This window comes from Vipera berus, assembly GCF_964194415.1.
Source record: "Vipera berus genome assembly, chromosome: 7".
NCBI classification, from domain to species: domain Eukaryota; kingdom Metazoa; phylum Chordata; class Lepidosauria; order Squamata; family Viperidae; genus Vipera; species Vipera berus.
In genome coordinates, this window is record NC_138209.1 from 39437050 (window position 1) to 39462946 (window position 25897).

General features: G+C 38.0%; 1 protein-coding gene across 1 annotated transcript; it reads left to right on the forward strand.

Moving 5' to 3' along the window:
• On the forward strand, positions 1–25699 carry NUDT6 (nudix hydrolase 6; the record flags this gene model as incomplete). Its single annotated transcript, XM_081332156.1, has 5 exons — positions 1–232; positions 3010–3213; positions 9917–9972; positions 21899–21953; positions 25282–25699. The coding sequence occupies 5 exons, from the start codon at positions 1–3 to the stop codon at positions 25677–25679; spliced, it is 945 nt and encodes a 314-aa protein (XP_081188282.1). The 3' UTR covers positions 25680–25699.
• Positions 25700–25897: the final 198 nt, after the last annotated feature.

Here is a 25897-nt window from a genome sequence, read left to right on the forward strand (position 1 = left end):
ATGGCTGGCTGGGCTGTTTGGTCCGCGCGAAGCCGGCTTTTTCTCTCTTCGCGCTGGCGGCTCCTACAAGAGCCCGAACTACGGAGCGGCGTGAGCGGTCAGCGACGCCTCTGCGTGGCCGAAATAGGGTTGAAGCCGCGACGGGACAAGTTCGGCGGAGTGAGTTTAAACCTGGCTCAGCTGCGCTCTCCTGAGAGCCTGGACCAAGCCGCCTTCGGGCGCTGGCTACAGGGCAAGTGCCTTTTGCTGGAAGCTTGTGGGGAAACAGAGGACAGACCACAGTCGGACCAAAGGCGAATGCGGTCTGCCCGCTCGCATCTTTTCTAAGGGCTCCACAGCTTCCACGGCGGGATAGATTTCAAATAGAAAGAAAAAAGAAAGAACCAGTGTATTTGAATACGTGCAGAATGCCTCTCCCTTCCCCCTCCCCAAATTTCCCTGATAAAACTGCCTCGAAAACAGTTTTGGGAACAAAACGTGTGAATGAGCTTGTGGCCAAGTGCCGCTCTTTCCCTGGAAAAAGGAGCACTACTTCTCAGCCCAGACTAGCAGATATACTCCATTGAACCGAATAGGTTTAATATTTCTATTTCGTCTGCCAAGTGATGCGTGATTGTTATAAGTAAAAGGTGTTTTTCCCTTATCACTCAATTACTATATCTACACCCACATGTCCACAAGTGAGACTGAACATAGAGGGAGAAGTGTGATGTTTGCCAATTAGAAAGGAACTGAAGGAGTGACGTAATCGTTAGTAACAAAATAGAATTGTTGTATTGCACACTAGGCACATCATGCTACCGTAGTGAAAAGCTGTAATACAGGGAATTGAGGTTTTAATATGCAATTAAACCAAAATTGCTGTTGCTCTGAATACCAAAATAATCAGGTAGTTATTAATAGTTATGAATAAAAACTCATAAAGGTTCTTTCTCATCCATAAGCACTTTTATCAAGTAAATTACTTTCAGTGGATTTTAGCCCTAGGTAAATGGTATATAGCATTGCAGGCTGAGAGCATTTCTAACGGTATTAGAGGAGTGAAGTCACAAATCATTCCTCCAGTTCTGAAGAGCACTTTTCTTATACTTGGAATAGTTTTGTTGAACAAGCCTTTTTTTCCAAACCAAAACTGCAGAATAGCAATTTTTAAAGACCTAGTTTTGAAGTACCACCTAATAGTATTAATAATGTTGACAAATCTCCAATGTTAAACATCCATATTCAACATTTTTATTAAAATATGCATTTATTTCGTTTAGCAAATCTGTACCCCTCTGCAACATTAGGGTTTCTCATGTTGCAGGGGTATGGAAAATTATTAATTACTCTACTTTGTTAATATAATTAAAAATGAGACTGAATATGAGTGAAGAATCCTTAAAGAATTGCTATTCTGCTAATTTTTTAGCTAGTGCTGTTCTCACATTTTTAAAATGTGTTCATAAAAAAGATGTATGTTTCCAATGTTTGCTAACCTCAAAAATTAATTTCCTAAGTTGCACTATTTTATACAGTACAAGAAATGAAAAATAAAATGCACTGAAATAACATTAGGGCTAAGTAGCACTTCAGGCTGAAAACTAAAAGATACTTTGACGTGCAAAGAGTGTTTATGTAGCAGCTATCTGCAACACCTTAAACCAAAACATTTTTCCCAGCATCAAAATGCAGCTGCAGAGGACACTTATGCAATCCCAGTATAGGAAATAGCTGCTTCAACACTTCAGTCAAGTGCTACAGGATCATCCCTATATTGCTTTTGAATCCAAAATACTGCACAATACTACAGTTACATAACAAGACCTCAAACAGTGTACCCTAAAGGCAGGCAATAAAGGGATGCATCAACACAGGGGTCTTCAAACTTGGCCCTTTTATGACTTGTGGACTTCAACTCTGGGAGTTGAATTCTGGGAGTTGAAGTCCAAAGTCATAAAAGGGCCAAGTTTGAAGACCCCTACATTAACATGATGAAGCAAACAACATGGGGACCAGTTGCTGCCAATTAGGTGTTTGGTGGCTATGAGAGAAGCAGCTACCAAATCAACTTTGCAAAGCAGTTGAAATTCTGTTGCATATAAGACCAAATTTAAATAATATGGCTTTAGCCCCAGCTTGCTTTCACTTAGACTGGTTGCACCAAGCTCAAGAGTGCTGGAGCTGTTTGGGCTGGTTGCTTCCAGCACATGCTGTTGTGTTCACAAGCCTATTCTGGAGTTGCCCCGACTGCAAGATCCTCGGCTTTTTACTCATGTGTTTATGTCTCTTGTGCAAGCTGCTTCCATCCCACTTTCAAACACCTAATTTCATGCCTGTTGAGCTTTTTTGGCTGCAACAATGTCCCTGGGTTACCATCTCCAAAGAGCCCTGGGTGCCTCTGTCATATCCGATGTCTTTCAGATAGGTACACCCTCTTTCCAAAAATTTACACTGATAATATAACAAATTTAAGACATTTTATAATGAAATACATGAAATATTTAAATCATTTAAAAACAGATTTCAGATCAAACTGCATCTGCCTAATTAGCTGTTTTCTATCTGGTATCTAGATTAGAACTCAAATGAGCGGCTGGTAGCTCGAGGTGAAGATGCTCACTTCCCACTCAGAAGGTTGAGAGTTCGATTCTAGGCACTAGCAGATGATTCTGTACCAGGGCACAAAGAGAAAATAACTGCTGTGAACTCCGTGTAGGCATCAGGAAGGGCATCCAACCAGTAAATGCTGAGCTCCACTCAGTTAGCCCAACTCCACCCCAAAACCAAGAGATTAAAGGGTTGTAAAAAACAAAAAAAATATCTCGAGTAGAACTCAAATCCTGAGAGTTTTCAAATTCTGTCTTAGGAGTTGTACCTCATTATATCTCAATCTGAGGAAATTTGGATTAATTCCCCCCCCCCCATTGTTAAACAATATGAGAGAAATAAAAGGCAGACAGTCAACCACTGATTAAAATGTTTAGCACAGACATTTTCAATACCTTTTGCGGTATTTTCCTTCTTTAGGTGCTATCAAGCAATGGCGAGCAGAAGGCCACATAGCAGTATGGCTGCATGTCCCTATACTGCAAAGCAGATTTATAGCTGCTGCTGCAGAGCAAGGCTTTACTTTTCACCATGCAGAATCAGACTCAGCTGCACTGGCTCTCTGGTTAGCAGAAGGACATAGCAGACTACCAGTTTATGCCACTCATCAAGTAGGTGTTGCAGGTAAGCACACATACACATACACACACACAAACACAAATATAGAACCAAAAATAAGCTTTTACAAAAGGTTAACAGTACAGAATGCCAGATAGCCACATCTTATTACCCCTAGCATTTTTTGGTGAGCAGGTAAAATAAGAATATCTTAATGCAAGCTTGCTATTCCCCCATCTCTTTACTTTATTTGGATATAAGGAGGCCTGTGAATTTGCATAATTTTATTTTTATTTATTGCATTTTGAATCTCACCTTTATTATGTTTTATATGGGATAGGATAGGATAGGATAGGATAGGATAGGATAGGATAGGATAGGATAGGATAGAATAGAATAGAATATTTGGCCAAGTGTGATTAGACACACAAGGGATTTTTTTTGGTAATATATTTTATTGGTTTTTTTTAAAAAAAGCATAAATCACTTAATTGGTGAACGGTGTGTTGTCTGGGTTACATTTGTAAAACAGTCACTAACAACTGATCTCTATAATCCATAATCCACATAATAGTTTTAGTTGATTTCCTCTTTTCCTAAAATATCCTCTTTTGCAAACATTGAGTTAATACAATTCTTATTGTTTTGATAGATATCAATTAAATATATAATTTTTCACCAATAGTCCGAAAAATAATAATCACATCAATATATTTTCTATCCAATCATTCTGATTGCCTTATCATAGATCCTGTTACAGGCCTTATTTTAATTTGTTTCTCCCACCAAATTCTAGATATTCTTAACTGGTTAAGATTTTCTCAAAAATTAATTACATTTAAGAATTTAACTCTATTTTTCCATATGAACCATCTCACACTTTTACATTTCTTAAGAAATAGATAAAACAGTAGAAAAAAAAGAAAGAAAAGCAACAGTAAAGAAGCATAAAAAGTAACATACTACTTAAAATATATATCCCTCCTAAGTTAATATGTATTTATTTCCTAAATTTCTTATTCTTTTTAACCATAATTAAAAATATGTTTAATCTTTAAACACTCCATTTAATACATCTAGTCATCTAGTCCTTTAACTCTTATTCAAAACATTTTTTACCCATTATAATTTTCTTAAATTCAATCACATTTAAATATCTAAAACATTTCCTTTATCTAAGTCATTTCAACTTTTTTATATTACTCATATCAAGAAAGAGAACAAAAAAAGGGAAAAATGCATACTATATTATATTTAGAGAATTCATCCCTCTTAGAGTGACATATATATTCCAAAACTTTTCTATTTCTTTAACCATATTCAAACAAATGTTTCTTTTTTAAATATTTTCTCTGGTACATCCCATCATCTATTTTCTTAGTTTACACTTTAATCTTTTTCTTTTGCCCAGTGTCTTTCTTAATCAATGCATTTTGCTGAATCAAAAGGTTTTTCTGTATGTTCGTAAATGTTGCTGTAGTTATAAAAAGTAAATCAGGAGAAGTGTCTTTATACGGGACTTCTGCCTTTCCCTGTTTCTTGAAAATCTTTTTCTTTCTCTCCGCTTCTCTTATCATTTCCTTTCTCTCCAATGTCGCTGACATCTCTACAGTCCATTTTATCCAACTTCTGGTTTGGCACAGTAGCGACCAGTCATGGGCTTGCGGATTCTCCGCACCCCGGTGGCTAATTTCACCCTGCCAGGGTACCTAAATGGGTGTAAGTTGCCCCGGAGAGGCGACAAAGAAAGAAGGGTGCTCCAGCGATTCTCCATCCGACTTAGAGAAAGCCTTCTAACCCAACAGGAGAAAGGCTGGGCATATTGCATTGACCAGCCCAAGCTACTTGCAACCGAAGTCCCAAAGCACTAACCAGCACAACTGTGAACAGCGTGCTTGAAACTGGGTGAGGAATTTGATCTTCTCTTTTCTCTTTTACATTTAATTTCCTGGAAAAGATCCCCAAGAAGCAAAATACCTCTGAAAGGGAAGGAGGGGAATTTCCACCCCACCCTTATACTAATGGAAGAGGCGAATTAATCTTTTTATGGAGGCTCAAAATATATGGAAGTGAAATAAATATAAAACCTGAAACTTAAAACTTAAATCTGGATAAATCTAAAATTGTTTTAATAGTTAAGACTTCTCATTTCAGATATAATTGTTCATTTTGGAAATTGAAAAACAAATAGTTGCTGACACCTAGTGTCAGATGAAGACTATGACAGCCATGACTTTAATGTAAGACTTGGCAAAATCTGGGAAAAGTTAATCTATGTCTGTGACCTTCAAAGCTTTAACAACAAAGAACAGCTGTGACAAAAAAAGAGACAATAATCAGGGCTGTAGACAGAATTATAAATTTCAGAAAAAAATCTTTTTTGAACTATTTGGATTACAAATATCTATCTAATTGGGACTCTAAAGCTATTTACAGAGAAAAGAAAGGAAGAGGAAAACTCAAATTCTTGGCTATCATGGATGAGAGACATGTAGAAAGAACATATGAAGAAAACATAAATAGTCACAGGGGGAGATATATAGTATACTGCAACTAATTCAAACAAAAATGACTTTAAACCACAAAGAAATCCAAAACAACTTTGAAAATATAAATCAATTTATTTCCAAGTTAACTTTACAACAAAAAAATTCCCAGAAAAAAACAACAGAGAAGGAGCAGATAAAACAGATAAATGGATATAGAATTGAGAATAGAGTCTTAAAGATGGAACTTAACAAAACAAGGAAACATGATTTAATCCTAGTGGGCGGGAAATCACAAGAATTGGAAAAAACAACTTATCCCTTAAGACTACAAAATAAATCTGAGGAATTGAATTAATATAATATTCTTCCTCCTATTTGCTCCACAACAATAATTTTGCCAGCTTCCATGCCCAAGGCAAGACTAGAACTCTCATTCCCCAGATTACTAGACCAGCATTTTAACCTCTACACCACACTGGCTCTTTTATTCTACCTTTTATTTTTATCTATCTTTTATTCTTCCTCTCCCATCCATTATGGAAATTTCTCTGCTTCTTCCATCGTTCATTTTCAACAAGGTATGTGAAAACCTCAGGTTGCTACAGCTGAATTCCCAAGCACAAAAATACCAATTTGGATTTTAATATAGCTAAGTCAGTAGAGGGCAGCAAAAACAAAAGATGTTTCTGATTTATTTGTAAGGGCATGTTTGAGCATGTTTTCCTAAAGCATGAAAGATACAGTTCAACATGAATTAATCAATAAAATGTTATTTATTTAAGCATGAATTAGCTAAAGTTCAGCCCTTTTAAGTTCTGCCAAACAAAATGAGAGGGATTGAAACAAAGACTTAAATATACCAACACTAGGTGGAAACTGGGAAATTCTATATCAGGTTCTACTGTGCTAATATGGTCTGGTTATAATAAAATATTTAGTCCAAAACTGAGCATTATGTGCCCTCTGCATGTCTGCTAGTTAGATATGATGGGATTTGAAGTCCAAATTTGTTGCCTACTCCTCTCTTTCATAATTTCCTGTTGACATAGTGGCTTGTTTAAAACTGTTTAAATTGGAAAGTTTGGATGACCTGGTGAATTTGTTATTAAAAAATAGAAGAGACTTCATCATTCAGTTTATTTATTTATGAATGATTAACGTCATTTCTACACGGCAAACTTCCAAAGGTTCCCAGCAGTTTACAGAATTGCTTAAAACCTTTTAAAAACATGTAAAAATCATTCCCATCCTAAATGAAACAGTATGCAATAGTGACTTCCTCATCCATTAAAAGCTCTATGGATTTTTTTTTATTTTTTGCAAAAGGTCAGTCTTCTTGCAAATCTTTTTGCACAATAACAAAGGCTATGTCTCCAATATAAATATAGTACTGTTAATAGTACTAATGTCAATGTAATCATGTATTACAATGAAGAATAGTAAAATGGATACAAGATATAAATTCTAAACAAGAAAAGATAATATATTTTCACACACACAAAAATGACCTATTTCTCTTCATACTGTCAATCAAGTTCTTGTAAAATGAATGTACCCAGTGGCGTAGCGTGGGGGATGCAGGGGGGGCCGGCCGCACCGGGCGCAACATCTGGGGGGGTGCATTAGATGCATTTTACTTTAATTACATCAGTATTTTCATAACAAACAATACATGTGCTTAGGGGGTAAGGGTTTCTTTAACTAATCTAGTGGAAAAGACTCTAGTGCTAAATTCCACGGGTTAGGGGACGCAAATTACTTGCCTTGCCCCGGGTGCTGACAACCCACGCTACGCCACTGAATGTACCATCCTTTTCATGTAATGAATTTCTCAAACTTTCTGGTTCCCAATTTATTTTCAATGTCTTTTTCAGAAATAAATTAATGCAATAGCATAATACAGTTTGCCTTTCTTCCAAAATCACTTTTAGGCCTGAACAAATTTCTTGTTTAACCATTCTTCCTTTCCCCTTCCTCATACTGCAGCAAGACATTGATTTAGGCCTTCAGATGTGATGGATTTTAATTCTGATTTTTTTTTCTTTGCACATTCTATTATGCCAATTTCTTTTAGATTCGTTCACCTTCAATGCACAATAAAGTACAAATTAAAACATACTGGCAAACATAAAATGTCTCCCAAGATAACCTACCCCAATTTTAATGTGGCTTTCACTCGTGTGGTTTCTTTTGCCCTGAGGGCTATTTAGAACAGCAATATCATGAATGTTCTTTTGCAATAGCAATAGCACTTAGACTTATATACCACTTCACAGTGCTTTACAGGCAGCCCTCTCTAGGAAACGGGCCATCTTAATTTAAAGGAAGACTATTCCAGAGCAAGAAGGCTAGAACCTGTAAAGCTTGCTTCTAGGTTACTAGTCCTTTGTATCTCAGAATTCACAGCATGACTTTCCTACTAACATGCATGGGACATTATATATGATTTGGACTAAACCCTGCAGGTGTTTATATCCAGGATGGCCAAAACATAAAAGAAACAAAATGTAGGCTGGGGAAAGCTGTCCTTCAAATCAACTTGGGAAAGTCATTTCAGTGTATTTATACATTACATAGTCACTATGTGGTATGAATTATTTTTTGCAAATGTAACACAAACAGCCCTATTTTACTTATTTCACAACTGAGAACTTGCTCATTGAGTTCAGACTGGTAATGAGGAATAGTGCTGATATGCCCTATAACCTATTATCTGCTAATTAAAATTTAATAGAGTAGTATGCCAGATACGACACTAAATCAAGATTACAGTATGTCCATCACATTGCCACAAACTAGGTATTTATCTAATTGAAAAATGAAATATGAATAGGCCAGTAAGTTTTGTTCTTAACAAATCTTTTATGACACCTGGAAGTTGCTACATTGTTTTCAATGATCTCTGCATGTTAATGTTGAACAGACAGCTGTAGTTCTCCAATTCCCCCTTTTGTCTATGTTTGGACATAGGAAAACATTGTCTTTTCCAGTCATTTGGTACCTTATTCGTTCTCCTGTATTTCTTAAAAACAATGAATGGAAGTTGACTCAGACTGTGAGCAAGCTTCATAATTCCCACATTTAACTGCTTACCTGTAATAAGTATGGACAGGAAGGATTGATAAGAGCACCTGCTATGCTTCAAATCCTTCGTAAAGCTTCAAAATGTGAGATAATATAATTGTACTCTTCTTGGTGGCATTACTGGTTCCAATATGGATATGCCGGAAGGTTATTTCACTGGGCTTGATAGGTTTTAGCAGCTGAGATGTATGTTCTTATAAAGAGACTAAATATAGTCTTAGCATAACAACAGACAAGTTCAAAGTTAGTCCAAACTTCCAGTTTGACTAATAAACAGAATTCCACACGAGCTAGCACATAACAGTCATATATCAGTAGGATGAAATCATACTCATTGTGGAATATATAAAATTGGTGAGTACTTTCTAAAGGAATGTCCTTTCAGAAATTTTGTTCCGGATTGTTGCTGCATTTACAAAATATTCTCTCCCACATACAGAAATGTGATTACTCTCTTAAAGAGGAGGGTTATTTTTAGTCTCATTCTTCAAGTTTTCCTTTGTTTGGAAATAGTTGTGCCTTGTATTAATTTTTTGTATACTTATAACTGAAATAACATAGTCTTAATAATCTGCAAAAAGGGACGCGGTGGCTCAGTGGGTTAGGACGCTGAGCTTGTCGATCAGAAGGTCGGCAGTTTGGCGGGTCGAATCCCGAGTGCCGCGTAACAGAGTGAGCGCCTGTTACTCGTCCCAGCTTCTGCCAACCTAGCAGTTCGAAAGCACGTAAAAATGCAAGTAGAAAAATAGGGACCACTACGGTGGGAAGGTAACAGCGTTCCGTGCGCCTTTGGGGTCTAGTCATGCCAGCCACATGACCATGGAGATGTCCTCGGACAAGCGCTGGCTCTTCGGCTTTGAAACGGAGATGAGCACCGGCCCCTAGAGTCGGAAACGACTAGCACGCATGTGCGGGGGAACCTTTACCTTTAATAATCTGCAAGTAACCTTATATGTTACTTGCTAAGGTACATACAGAATCAACCATTTAGTTAGAAATGCTTCTAAAATTGAAGTAAGGTGGAAAATCAATGACACAGATATTTATGAGTGAAAATAATTTATAGTCTGCCAGGAATTTGTAATCAAACTTTATTCTAGTGGTTTTGATAGAGAGGAAGTTCCATGCTAGTTTTGAAGTGAATCATGGCATTGCTATCTCTCTGATAAAACAGAAAATATTCTGTCCCCCAACAGGTGCTGTATTAGATACCCACACTGGGAAAGTATTAGTTGTTCAAGACAAAAATAAAGTAAGTATGTCACATTATTTATAATGTATTTAATTTGATTTGGATTAAGAGGCCTTTTCCTTGAGCAAAAGGATTTTACTGCTTTAGACAAAGAATTTTATCTGAAGAAAAAAAAAGACACGAGATCCAGCAGCATGCTTTTCATTTTAGCTCAAGATGTAATATAACCCTTTACACTGATTGCTGCACACTTTCTCAAGTTATGGGTTTATGCCAAGATAGGATTATGCAAAATCTTGAACCAACTTTAAGTTCCTATGTCTTAATTCAATTCTTCTAATATGAATACATATTATATTGTTAAGCAACCCGATTAATTTTTTCTCAGCTTAAGTTAATAATGGTTAAATAAACTTCATTCCATTTCCATCTGCAGTTAAAATGACAGATAAAGTCATTGTTTCCCATCAGTTTAAATCCAAAATCAATTGGAATAGCAATGAGCTGATTTCCTTGCCAGTTCTATTTTTAGAAAGCAAAGCTAAGTTTTGAAAGTTTCTGAATGTTAAATTTCACTGAGAGGGTTATTTTTTAAAACTGAAACTTAATATTGGCATCTCTCTTTTTTTGGTCAATGCATTCTCTGTTGTATTTGAGTTAATTAAGGCTTTTGTTTGCTTATTTGGTTTTGTTTCTCAGTTTATGTGGGGGTATTATTTGCTTTTGGGGCTGGAGTTGAGTTTTAACCATTTGTTAATATATCCAGTAAAGCATAAAATAGAAAGATGATGCATTACTGAACATAATGAAACATTTCTGAGTAAACATTTAATTAATAAATAAATCATTAAAAGAAGCGGAACCATTACTTTTGGTTCTTAGATTTAGGATAATATTGCATGGGTTTTTAATAATTTCTTCTGGGAACAAAAATGAAAATTATTTTTTTCTTCACAAATTTTATTATTTAAACTATTTAGAAACGGTGTTATCGATCTAACATACCTTCTTGTCTTACATCATTTTTGTGTGTTATATACATTTTATATACATATCATTTATATACAATTATACACCTTAAATGTATTTATACATTTATGCCAATAATTTTCTTCAATCTTGTCATCCACCTTATTCTAATATTGCTTAAATTCATAATCTTGTATACCTCTATTGAAACCTTCCTTTCTGTTCCCACCATAGGTAAAATCTATTCCAAATTTTATAATATTATGACTTTTCTTTATTTTTTAGTTCCAAGGTTAAATTATCCATTTCTGTGCATGCCCATATTTTGTTTATCACCTCACTCTCATCAGGCGCTTCACTATCCTTCCATTTTTGGGCGAACATCATTCTCGCTACTGTAATAATATGTATCATTACATATACCTCTTCTTTGCTATATTTCTCTTTTGTTATAGCTAGCAGGAAGAATTCTGGTGAATGTGATATAAATGGATTCTGACACTTATATTCTGTTCTCCGTCCTAGTATTTCCTTTAGCCATGTCTGTATCATTTGCCAAAAGCCTTGTGTCTTTTTGCACGTCCACCATGTGTGAAAATAGGTACCTAATTCTTGGGAACATTTCCAGCAATTAGGGGAAAATTCTTATAATAGTAAGAACAATAGAATCTTTTTGCTACTTTCAGGAATTTGGAAACAGCAGACAACATTTAAGATTTTAGAAATAAGTTATTGGGTGTTATATTTTAATTTACTTGAAGAGAATTCATTAAAAGTTTTAGCAGAGGCAAAAAGGCATGCAAAATTAGATACCAGTGTGTAAGAAGTAACCCATAGTGAATTACCTATTATTTAAGGACATAAAATGAAATTGGCTGTTATGGGAATAACTATTACAAGGTTAAATGCAGTATAAAGTAGTGGTAACTCATGATAAACCAACATTTGATGTAATAGAATAATCATAGGAAGAAAACCCTACAAAGCAATGCTGGAGACTATACCCACAACATTACAAATAACCCAACCACCAATTGCCCTCCACGAAAATACTTACATATCTATGCAGAGTGCACTTTTGCTGAGAAAACCAAGCTACTGTGAGAAAAAAAATATGCCCTTCCAAGATCCATTATGCAGTAGGGACAATATTATTACAGAAGATGGGATAGCTATCTATAGATATCACAGCACACATGAAGGGAACAAGAATTAAAAATAATCAAAGTCAACTATAAATACTATAACAGAAAAATTACAAAAATCAACATTCAGATTTTTTTTAAAAACAACAACATTCTTTTGGAAACAAGATAGAGCCTCACCAAACTGATATTTTCCAGTTGTAATAGGGCTATGCAGTCATTGAAAATGTAAGTACATTCTCTTTAAATTCTATGGTTTTATGTATCAGGACATACATAAAAATCATCTGGTCCTTGGCAGTTCTTAAAGGTAGATAAATACAATCTCAGATGAACAACAATACATGACATATTACACCATGTCATCATTTATTTTACAAAAAGAAAGCCAAAATGGAACTTTCTTTTTCACATGACTGGTAGGTGACATACGTTTAGCTAGTATGCCTAGTAGCCTTTGATGGGAATTAGGGAGTTGAAGTCAAGTATTTCTGATTGGTGTAAAGTTGGAGCAAAATTATTTGACCTTGAAAATAGTCAAAATGATTTAACCTTGATGCTGAAAAGACTTGAAAAGTTTATCCTGCTATCAACAATAATTTTATTTCAGGAATTTTGTAATTACCCAGTTCTATAAACTAGAACTCAGGGACTCATGTAATCCAGTCGAATAGTTCAAATGCAAATAATTCCACTGATGTAGCTTCAGAAGAAGAAAGCTTTTAAACAGATAATGCAATAGCCTAGACGGGAAAGAAGAATTCTCAGCATCAGATAGTTCTAATCCATTGGTGCTTTGTAATAGTTTCCAGGGGCTATATCAATTTCATTGAGGGCTGCATCAGCATTATGGTTGTCCTCAAAGGGCCAGTTGTATGTAAGACTATGTATCATGTTAAAACCTCCCATCTCATGTTTCCTCGCGTCTTTGGGGAAAAGTTCGTGAAGGGAGCAGCTACTTGTAGGAAAATGCAGCACAGATGTAGGAAGAGGAGGAGAGAAAGGTGGTGAGGCAAGGAAAGATGAGAAATAAAGAAACACATGATCCAAGCGCCTTCCATCCTCTCCCTTTCCTTCCCTCGCCAGCTACTTTCTCTCAAGCAGAGGGCACTTTAGCCAGGCCCACCCGCCTCTGCAGTTACCGCTGCACACAGCTTCACACATTGGAGAGTCTCCCGCTGCCGGTCCTCTGCTAGCACTGCTGCCACTGACAAGACACGTAAAGAAACAAGGAGATAACTACTCAATCACCTCCTCCTACTATTCTGCTTGCAGGCCAGATCTAAACACATCATAGTCCGGGATCCGGTCCCCAGGCCTTGAGTTTGACATGTCTGGACTACATTGATGAACAGTAATAGGAATGGATAAAACAAGTCCAATTGATTAGATAATTGGAATAATTTGTTGGTGGTAATCTGCAACAATTATGCTTTCTGCTACTTTCAGTGAAGCATAATGGCAACTGGGTTAACTCATTCTCATATTTTTATTGTGGTTATGCTTCATAATAACTTGTCAGATTTACAGCCACCCTTTGGTTTGTATTAAAACTCAAACACAGGCTACACAAGTTTAAAATATGTTTTTATAAGTTTATTGTTTGGTTCTGATAGACGAGGACTCAGAGTGGTTCACAATGAAAGAGTTTATTGAATACACATAAGTCAACTGGCAACTGTCAAATGTTACAAGCTTTTATAGTGGAACTGTTTGAACTGTAACCAATCATCGAACACTCTTTTCCCGCTTCTTGTTACTTTAACCAATGATTGCACCAGAATCTCCCGCTTCAAAACCCTGCTTTTGCAACCTGCTATACTCCCTGTTTGCAACTATTTACAGACACAACACCCCTTACCCCCCAGTTGTTGTTATTTATGTACATAATCTTTTAAATATTTGGGTGGCCTATGGACTCTTGAAGGGTATCTATTGCTATGGATACTAGAGTCATTCCTATCTGATTGTCTGCTTGGCTGGCTTACTCTGGTGGACCTGGACTCTTGGTTAACTGGCTCTGCCGCTTCTCTGTTAATACTTTGTGGATGTTGTTGTGTTTGAAGATCAGCTATTGCTGGCCTACTCAGAGGGGGCATTTCCCAGTCAATTTGACTATGTTGTTGTTGGTTACCAGTGGACGGGTTATTTTGCGTTTCCGCTTCCCCACTATCTGGCGTGTTGTTATCAATAAGCCTTGATGCCAAGTTCCCCCCGTGTATACTTTGATCCCCTTCAACTGGCAAACAGCCAATAGTTCTCTTTCTTAGCTGATCTATATGTCTTTTGCTGATCCTATTCCCTTCCCCCTCAATAGTGTAAGACAAGGGACCCAATATTTCAGTGACCACCCCTGGGACCCATTTGTCCCCTTGTGCATAATTCCTGGCCCAGATTAAATCCCCCACTTTGAATGATCTGTTTGGAATGTCCAGTTCCGCACTTGGTAAAAGTCTATCAGGGTGTAATCTGTCCAATTTAGTGGTTAGTCTCTTTCCCCACCTCATTTCAGCTGGGCTTTTACCGGTAGCCGTACATGGGGTCGTATGTTGGGTCAGCAAGAATTCGGCCAGTCTTTGATGCCAGTCGCCACGGATGATTCGCTTTAATGCGTCTTTAGTGGTCCTCACATTTCGTTCAGCCAAGCCGTTGGTGGACGGGTGGAAGGGTGCTGATGTCTTGTGTTTAATCGAGTTGGCCCTGAGGAAATCCTGGAATTCAACAGAGGTGAATTGGGGCCCATTATCTGACACAATTACATCAGGTAACCCATGAGTGGCAAAGAGGCCCCTTAATACTTGTATTGTTTTACCTGAGGTTAATGAGCTGACGGGTACCACCTCTAACCATCTAGAGAAACTGTCCACTACTATCAGGAAGGTTAACCCTTGGAAAGGTCCAGCAAAATCAATATGAATCCTGGACCAAGGATTCCTGGCTAACTCCCACTTATGCGTACGTGTGTGTTGCTGCTCAGGCCTAGAACGTTGGCACAAATAGCAATTAGTAACGCATTCTTCAATGTCTTTGTCTAGTCCTGGCCACCACAAGTGGCTCCTAGCCAATGCCTTCATACGTACTATTCCCGGGTGCCCCTCATGTAACTCTAATAAAATTGAGGGTCTGTGGATTTCGGGAATGACCACACGGTTTCCCCATAGTATACATCCCAAATGAACTGACAGTTCATCTTTCCTTCTAAAATAAGGAATGTACTTGGCATCCGGGTTAGTATTTGGCCACCCACTAAGGACCCAGGCCATAATTCTCTTTAGAGTATGGTCATTATTTGTTGCCACAGCTATATCTTTAGCGGTTAAAGGCCAGTCAGGAATGTCCAGTAGGGACATTATTTGTCCCACAGGGGCAGGGTCTTCCTCAGTGATATTTAATGGCAGTCTGCTAAGGGCGTCAGCATGTCCCATGTCCTTGCCCGGTCTGTGTTGGAGGGAAAATGAATATGCTGAGAGGAAAATGGACCACCTCAGCATTCTGGGAGACATGATCTGGGGTGTCTGTTTATCCGTGGTAAACAGTCCCAATAGGGGCTTATGGTCAGTGAGTATGGTAAAGTTCCTACCATAAAGGTAATCATGGAACTTTTTTACTCCTGCCACGATTGCTAATGCTTCCCTGTCTATCTGAGCATAATTCCGCTCTGCTTTGGTTAGCGTCCTGGAATAATATGCGATTGGTCTTTGAATACCCTGGTTGTCTAAGTGGCTGATAACAGCCCCCACACCATAAGGTGAAGCATCGCATGCTAAATAAATTGGTTTATTTTCAATAAAATGGGTTACTGTTGATTGGCTGGAAAGAATGTCCTTTAAAGTTTGGAAACTCACTCTATGTTTATTAAGCCACTGCCAAGGGGACTTTTTATCTAAAAGTCTATGGAGGGGTTCTGCGATGGCAGCTTTGTGTGGCACAAATGTATGGTAAAAGTTTACTAAACCAAGGAAAGCTTGTAGTTCAGCCTTGTTTTTTGGTTCAGGAGCCAATTTAATTGCTTTGATTTTATCAGGGGTAGGATGAATTCCATTTTTGTCAATCCTGAATCCAAGGAATTCAGTGGACTTAACCCCAATGCAACATTTTTCCTTTTTTAATTTCAATCCAGCCCTCCTAAATCTTTCCAATACCTGTTCTAGCCGCTCAGCTAATATTTCTTCATTTTTCCCAGCTATCAAGACATCATCAAAGTAAGGGCATACACCAGGTATGCCCTTTAAGGTCCTCTCCATCACTTCTTGAAAGATGCCTGGAGCTGCTGCAATACCAAATTGCAGTCTGTGGACTCGGAACGCCCCCTTGTGGGTAACTATCGTCTGAGCTTCTGCAGCCTCTTCAGAAACAGTTAATTGCAAATACGCCTGCGCCAAGTCTGACTTGGCAAACATGGCGCCGTCCTGTATCGTGGCGAGGACCTGCTTCACCGTCGGGACCGGGTAAGCATGTTTTTTCATTCCGAGGTTCAGGGTGGCTTTATAGTCAGCGCAGATCCTCACATCCCCATTAGGTTTGAGGGGTGTGACGATCGGCGTTTCCCATAAACCACCCTCGACTGGTTCTAATACGCCTTGGCCTACAAGCTTGTCGAGCTCGGCCTCGATTTTTTGCTTTAGGGTGAAAGGCACCCTACGGGCCTTAAGCCTGATAGGTTTGACTGACAGGTCTAGATTAAATTTAATTGGGGGCCCTTTGTATTTACCTAGAGACCCATCGAATACGTCTGCAAATTCATTGCAGACTGATTCGAGGGTCTTATTTTTAATAACTGAATTTATTCCCCCAATCCAAATGCCCAGGGCCGGGAACCAGTTAAGGCCAATTAAACTAGTCCTTTGTCCCTCAGTAACTATTAAATCTAAAACCCCCTTAAACCCCTTAAATTTAACGCTAAGGGTAATCTTTCCTTTTATTTTAATTGGGTTTTTTTGAAAATCAGTTAATTGGATTTTTGTTGAACTAAGTGGAATTTTTCTTCCACTTATTTGTTCAATCCTTTCAAGGGTTTCACTGGATATTATTGACACTGAAGCCCCTGAGTCTATTTCCATTTTGCAAGGAACCCCTTGCAAATGGACTATGATTTTTAATTTTCCTTCTGGAAAATTGCTATTTTTTCCCTTCCTACTGCGATTGACACGCGCCACCTCCCCGTGGTTTGGAATTTTAACCCTCAGTCTAGGGGTCTCTTTGCCACTATAGTAAGGGGTTACCTTACCTTCGGGCCACACATCAACTTCATGAAGGCGGTTGTCGCGTGCACGACTCCTGCAGATGGCCTGGATGTGGCCAGTCTTCCCACACGCTCTACATCTGGCGGTACGGAATCGGCAAGAGGCGCGGGGATGGTTGCCCCCGCAGCTGCCGCACCGGTTGTCATTGTCGCGCGGTCTCGTTGTGGAGTCTCTCCAAGGTCGTTGGGCCCCTATCGTTTGTCGTTGCGGTGTTGCGGTTTGGTGACGGCGGTTCGGTTCAGGCCCCTCACTTCGGGATGAGTTTGGCGCCATTTTCCCGAATCGTCTGGAGACTTCGGCGATGTCTTCTTCCCATTGCTGGTCCACCTCCCCACAGTCCACATAGCCTTCTTGGTTGATCTCGGCAGACACGGCCATGCTACTGTGGGGGGGGTCGCGATACCCGGTGGACTCGTATGTTAAAAGTTCGTCCAGCACTTCTTGCAAATCGCCGGTGGGTTTGGCGATTATTCTATTTTGCAGCTGCTCGTCTCTCAAGCCCAGTACTACTCGGTCCCGAATTCTTATTTCCAAATTGTCATATTTGCATCGTACTGCGGCTTCCCTGACGGCAGCGACGAATTTTTGAATTGATTCGCCCGGTCTCTGGTTCCTTTTTTCAAAAATACGACGCCAAAAGAGTTCGGATCTCCTAGGCGTAAAATGTACCTTTAATTTGGCTAACAGGTCAGCATACGGCACACTTGAGACCGGCTGTGGTTGACAAAGTCCTACAGCGATCCGATATACTGGTGTGCCGCAAATTGTTAGTAACGCTGCCGCCTTTTTCCGGTCGTCCGTAATTCCGTTCACAAGCAGGAACCCTTCGACCTGTCCAATATATTCTTCCCAATCCTCTGGGAAGTTTGGGTCGAATTCTTTCAATGACCCGATTTGTGCCATTCGGAGAATTTTTCTTTATTCCGCCGCGGCCGCTTGGTTGACTGTGACACCTTCAAATTTGCCGCCTTTTCGCAGCTGTTTCGCCTAACCTTCTCTGGTCTACCGTCTATCCCACCTTCGTCGCCAATTGTTTGGTTCTGATAGACGAGTACTCAGAGTGGTTCACAATGAAAGAGTTTATTGAATACACATAAGTCAACTGGCAACTGTCAAATGTTACAAGCTTTTATAGTGGAACTGTTTGAACTGTAACCAATCATCGAACACTCTTTTCCCGCTTCTTGTTACTTTAACCAATGATTGCACCAGAATCTCCCGCTTCAAAACCCTGCTTTTGCAACCTGCTATACTCCCTGTTTGCAACTATTTACAGACACAACATTTATATTTTAATAACTTGGTTAACAGCTGGCCAAAAGCTATATAAGCATATTCTATAGCCTAAGAACCAAACTGAAGAAGACCCTGTAGAATCATAAAGTATTTATTTACTAAATATTTTCCACAATCTAGAATTTTTTTGAACTTCTCATTTTATGATTAGAGAAATAACTGTATAGAAATAAAATTAATGACTATTCCTTAAAATGCTATAAAGCACATTTTTAAATTAAAAAAAGTTTATTGAAAGTCATATAATACTTTCTAAGGATTGGGTTTGTTGTCTTTAAAAAAATCACTTGAAATTTGATAAAGCTTTAGAAATGTTTTAGTTTTAGAAATGTATTTCTGATTGCATGTGTCTCTGTCTCTCTCTGTTTCTGTCTCTGTCTCTCTCAAGTCAGCTTGTATTTGCATAATAGTGACCTGTTCTTTGTCAATTTATTTCAAAAACTGCTTATATGATGTCATCAGGGTTAAAGCCAATTAAAATACAGAACAGTTTCCAGTGGCAGAAAATAAAGTCTTAGAATCTTATGAAACAAAATATTTATTTTGTCAGATGATTTTAAAAAGGCAGTAGTCAAGAACTCATTAACATTTTGTGAACTGGTATTTACCCAGTGCTGTCACTAGAGTATAGTTTTTGTTATTCTTCTTGATAGAACAGGCTATCTTCTGTAGGAAGTCATCACTGTTTTCCACAAGACAGAATGTGCCCTTTTCCACAAACACATATTTGTTTATTACATGGTAGAGATGACTGCAATATCGACCTAGTCGATTTGCCAAGAGCAATCTTCCTTAAGTGGAGTTTTCCCAGTTAGATTGAATTAACTTTGGTAACAGAAGCTATTCCACCTGGGAATTCTGAGATACTGTATAGTGCAACATATCTGACAGGGAGGTTGGCTTACTGATATCAACAGTGACAGTGATATTGTCCAAATACACATGAATAGCTACTGTTTTTAGAAGAACAAGTTGAACAGAGGTTAGAGTAAGGACATCCACCTGCACAGTGAGTTGGAAGCTTAAGAAATTTGTTCTTCCTGTCCTAGAATAGCATCACCCCGGAGATACATGTGGCTCCCACTCTCCAAGTGCTCCGGAAGGCCCTTAAGATCTGGCTCTGCTCCCAGGCTGCATTTGGGGTTCTGATGGAACTACTGTTGTGTTTGCTTAATATTATGGTTGTTTTCATCTCTGGGCAGTTAAGTTTTGTTATATTTTAAACTGGGTTTCAGTTATATATTTGATTTTTTGTAAGTTGCCCAGGATCCTTGTAGAATCAGATGGCCTTAAAAAATAAAATAGCTTAGTGATTTTTCTCCTTTTGCAAATAAAAAAATGTCCAAGTTGTATCAGAATTTTTTCTTGGTTAACCCCATTCTAAGAGATCTCTATATGTCCTATATGTAGAGACCTCTTTATGTAGGGAGGTTTAAACTTTTTTCAGGCTGTAGAACTTGTTAAAAAAAAATCTCAGAATTCCAGATTAAGAGACGAACTGTAGTGACAGAATTGGTGGTTTCAATGAAGTTTTTTATTATTACTTTTTTGCCCTTATTTTCCCCCATCACCTTAATTGAACCCCATTCAATTTTTGCAAAACCGTAGGTTTGCTCAGAACAGTTTATAAAACCCTGCTAGAAAGTACCTGATAATTTCACTGCATTTTAGAAAGGGAATATTCCTGCATAGGTGTCCTCAAGTTGCAAGTGTAATGGAGCCTGCCTATTACAGTTAAAGTCATGACAGTTGTAAAGTGGGTCAGCCATTTTTATTTTAATGATTTTTTCCGGCAGTCGCTACTGTGGTTAAGCAAACCCATGGTTCGCTATGTGCCAGTTTTGCCAAAACCATTGTAAAACATGGTCATACTACTGTGGGACACTACAAATGACTGTAAATGCCAAGCACCTGAAGTGTGGTCGTTTTCACAGGGGGGTGACGGTGAGAATTTTGAATCTGGGTTGTAAGTGCCCTGCCCGGATAGGTCTGTTGTAACTTCAAACAGTTGCTTAGAGACCAGTTGTAAATCAAGGATTACTTCTACTCATCATTTTTTTTCTGCCTCTTGATGTTTCATACCTCCCTTTTTACACAGTATTTTAACCAATTAGGACAGATCTTTCCCCATTCAATTGAATGTATGTAGAAAGAGGTTTGATGGCTACATACTTTCTGATTTGCCAGCTGGACTTCTGATGTCAGAGATGGAAGATATCACTTGACTGGATAAAACAACAGTCAACTCCCCTAAGGGGCTGGCCTTAGCTGCCTATATTTTCTATAAAACTGGGAAAGTATTACTCCAAAACTAAACAAACAGAATACTCTATCCAAAAGCATCAAAATAAAGGGATACAACATTGTCAAGATATCGTCTTTGAAATGAATCTTTCGTATGTTCTAAAACGCAGGATCATGATTAAGCAGGTAGAATGTATATTGCTAATTATAATTTTATTCAGAATGTTTTGTGATAATTGCTTTTTGGCTTTGTCCCCTCACCCGTTTTTTTAAAAATAAACATTAAGACTGCATAATTATAGCATATCTCTTCTGTTTTCAGGATTTTTTTTACAAGTATTTAAGCAGAGTTGATCTTTTCTATTTGTTGTTGCTGTTTTTAAAGTTGGGCTGAAGAGAAAAAGGAGCCAAGTATACCATAGCTGAGCAAATTGAGATTCATCCTGATTGGTTTTAGGTTACTTTTTGAAGAAAGGCTCAGTAACGAGATACAGCTTATATCTTTCACGAACAATTACAGTAGACAGATATCTCTATTTTATAAAAATCTGAATTGTAGAATAAGAAATCATGGTACACAAGGATATGGTTTATTTTTCAATGCATAACAAAAAAGTAATACACTGCACTTACTGATTATAACAGACACAAAAGAAAACTTTATATCCAGTGCCAAATAGAACAGTATTAGATCAATTCAGCTTTATTTAGAAAAGGAATGGATTTTGCTTTCAAAAAGGAAATACTGAAATAGAGTATACGTACCTAAAGATTAGATTACTATTTTGAATAACTATTTGACTTTACAAATGCAAAAGCTCTGTTCTGAATACTGGCCACAAAGTATAAGTACTAAATAACTACTTTAATGTTATTATATTTATTATTTGGATAGTTAATGAGCAGCAAAATTGACAATCATTAGATGAATCGGGTTTTTTGCAATATATTATATAGATGTTTGTTTTTAATTATCACATCTGAAAAAACAAGTTTGTAAATAAGGACTAGTCAACTCTAGTTCCTTCTCGCAGAAAGGACCAAAAACATTAAGAAATTAGCTAATGAGTTCTTTTTATTTCTTTTAAGACAAGAAATACATGGAAATTTCCAGGAGGCTTGTCTGAACCAGGTGAAGACATTGGTAAGCATTTGGCTATTGAAATTATTACACGTTATAAATTGGTGCCAAAACTTGGCAGATTTGAGAACTTAGTTGTGATTTGTGATACTTCAAAGGCTCTCTTCAAATAGCATTTATAAACACTTCAAAGTAGTCATGTTCAGAATTTAGTTGAAATTTTCTTATGAAGATTCAGGATTTCTAGTTGTAACCGAGTAAATGAGTTATTCTATGAATCAAAACAGCTGGCATTTTTATTTAATACAAACATTTTCTTATATATTTTATAGAATATCTCATATTTAATGTGGCTGTTGTCCAGTTAAATTATGGAGATATCCAGTGCTTTTTTTGTAAAAGAAAAAGGTGCCGGAACTCACACATGTCATACAACCCGCATTGCCTACCCTACAAGGTTCTATCCAAAAAAGGTGCCGGAACTCCGTTCTGAGCGTTCTATGAGAAAAAAAGCCCTGGAGATATCCATTATTACTTGAACGGTAAAGATACGTCTTGTTAAATAAAGGCCAAACAGCAATTTGCAGAATGGCTTATTATTTAGCCTTTTTAAAGGTAAAGGTAAAGGTTCCCCCACACATGTGTGCTAGTCGTTTCCGACTCTAGGGGCCGGTGCTCATCTCCGTTTCAAAGCCGAAGAGCCAGCGCTTGTCCGAGGACATCTCCATGGTCATGTGGCTGGCATGACTAGACCCCAAAGGCGCACGGAACGCTGTTACCTTCCCACCGTAGTGGTCCCTATTTTTCTACTTGCATTTTTACGTGCTTTCGAACTGCTAGGTTGGCAGAAGCTGGGACGAGTAACAGGTGCTCACTCTGTTACGCGGCACTCGGGATTCGACCCGCCAAACTGCCGACCTTCTGATCGACAAGCTCAGCGTCCTAACCCACTGAGCCACCGCGTCCCTTCGTTAGCCTTTTTAGAAATGGTTAAATGATAGCACTGATAACAGCTGTCTTATTGGAATGGTTGCTAATTTAGCAACCTCAAAAATGGAAGTAATGATACACATGAAAAGGGAAACCCTGCTTTGCTAATAAGATAATTAAGTCTGTATATATCCCCTTTATTTCATATATGAAAGGAGATTGGGGAAATTAATCTGAGGTGTTAAATAGCTGCTCAAAATATCTTCAAAGTACTTGGGATACTACTTTTCATTAGGGACTTTAAAGCTCTCTCTATATAAACATTTGATATCATAAATCCCCAGCTAATTTGGAGGGGAGGATGGCAGTACAGGTAGTCCTCGTCTTACAATCACATCTGAGCCCAAAGTTTCTATTGCTAAGTGAGACATTTGTCAGGTGAGTTTTGCCCCATTTAAGAACTTTCTTGCCATATTTGTTACTTGAATCACTGCAGTTAAGTTAGTAATATAGTTGTTGAGTGAATCTGGCTTCCTCATTGACTGCTTGTCAGAAGGTCGCAAAAGATGATCACATGACCCTGGGACATTGCAGCAATCATAATTATGAGTCAGTTGTTAAGTTTCTGAATTTTGATCACATGACTATGGGGATGCTGCAATGGTCATAAGTGTGAAAAATGATCATGGATCACTTTTTTCAGTGCCGTTGCAACTTTGGTCACTAAACAAACTGTTGTAAGTCAAAGATTACTATATTACGACTCTGAATCATAATTAATTTTCTGGGGTTTTTTTGTTTTGTAAATGTTTATAATATCATCACTTTGGTAAATGTTTCAGAAAGCCCAAATGCATCAGTTTAATGGCAGTGTTTAGTTGCTCCCAAGTAAAGTGTTCCCGGATATAATTTTTTTGCTATGGCCCTGCATGTTTGCATAGAAGTTGTATTGTGGCGAGTACTGCTTATTCCTCTCAAGAATGTATCCTAAGTTGAAATGTAGTGGTTTCAAACCAAAAAATCACACAGTTGAGTTTTTCTTGCTCTCCTGCTAAATGCATCCTCCCAAATCTGCTCTACAGCAGGGGTGTCAAACTCAATTTCATTGAGGGCCGCATCAGCATTGCGGTTGCCCTCAAGGGGCTGGGTGGGTGTGGCCTGGGTGGGTGTGGCCTACTGGGTGGGCGTGGCTAGAGTGCATATGGCCTACTGGGTGGGCATGGCCAGCTCTACATCGTTCGCATCAAGGGTGCCTATGGGGGCCTGGGCAGGAGTGGGAGAGATCTGAGGGTCTCTGGCAGAAGGAGGGTCTCTGGGCCAGGGCCAAGGCTGTGGGAGCCGTTCCCTCACTGTTTCCAGGGTGGCTTCGCAGGCCGCATGAAACCACTTTGCGGGCCGGATCTGGCCCCCGGGCCTTGTGTTTGACATGTCTGCTCTAGAGGGTCTCCCAGTCTTTTAGAACAAATCTTGGGAGGGCAAGGGAACAGAGAATAAATCTGGTCAATTAAAAATACCTCTTTTATCAGTATTTAGACACAAGTAGTAACATTCAATTCAACCTCAAGACAATTAAATAAATGATTGCCAAATAATATATTTATTGCCAAAAAATATTCAAAAAGATAATATCTCATTTTTAGTAACAGCAGTACACTCAAATTGCACTGAAAATAAAAAATTGAAAATCATTAAGTTATGCTTGTTACATACATTAATATGTAATTAAACAATATTATGTTGCATTAGTTTTAAAATGCATAGATAATTTTGACCAACTGTTTTCTACTAGAAGCTTTCAAATTTAAAATATATATCTTTTCTAAAGTGGCTTCAACAATTATTTTAGAATATAATTAATTGTAGAAAGTAAGGAAGATGACCTTGACAGAGATAAGCAAGAGCTGTTGCCTAGAGAAAAAAGGCTAAAGCATTTAAGTCCAGAAGAGTGAGATAACATTTGGAAGTCGCTCAGGTGAACACTTCCATAATTGACTGAATTAGGGGCAAGGTGTTACAACACAATTGGACATGTAAGATCAATGTCAGCTTCATTAGGTGGACCTAATGAAATTCTACAGGAAGCCTAAACTACTTTTACTTAGAGTGGCTATAATAGTAGTCTAGACAATGGCTTCTGCATATCTCTGCCAAGGTTATCTTCCTTACTCTCTACAGCAGCGGCTCCCAACCTTTTGGGCACCAGGGACCAGTTCCACAGAGAAAGGTTTTTCCGGAGGTTTTGTGTGCTGCCTGCCTCCCATGGATGGAGCTTCTTTGCTCACCCTGGTTGCCGGGTGATGAACCCGCGGTTGGGGACGCCTGCTCTACAGCAACTGAATTCTCTATAATGATTGTTTGCATAAAGATTTTTTTTTAAAAAAAACTAATATTTTACAAGCTCCTAAAATTATAATTTCCTGCTAAAACTACCGGTACTATATAAGTTCATTCTTCCTCTTAGGGAACACAGCAGTTCGAGAAGTTTTTGAAGAGACAGGTATAACATCTGAATTCAAGTCTATTCTAAGCATACGACAGCAACATGGGCAACCTGGAGCCTTTGGGAAATCAGATATGTACATAATCTGCCGTCTGGAGCCTTCTTCTTTCCATATTAATTTCTGCCAGCAGGAGTGCCTAAGATGTGAATGGATGGACCTAACAGAACTTTCCAAGACAAAAGAAACTACTCCAGTCACTAGCAATATAGCTAGATTACTTCTCTATGGATATCGGGAAGGGTTTGATCAAATTGATATATCTATGAGAGAATTCCCAGCTGTGTATACAGGTCTTTTCTATAAGTTGTATCACAGAGAGCTGCCAGAAAATTATAGAAATGTGACAGATATGCACTAAAATTAATATTCTTTGTAATCAAAAATTATTTGAGATCAAAGTCTGTGTGCTTTGTTCTAGATTAAAATCAATATTTATGTTTATGTCTTTTAAAAAGATATTACCCTTAAATAATAAAGAATCTGTAGACTATGCATATTTTAAAACTTTTTTCACATTCAGTAGCCTAAAGCAGAATGTCTACTCCTAAACCATCAGATTAAAATGATTATAAAATC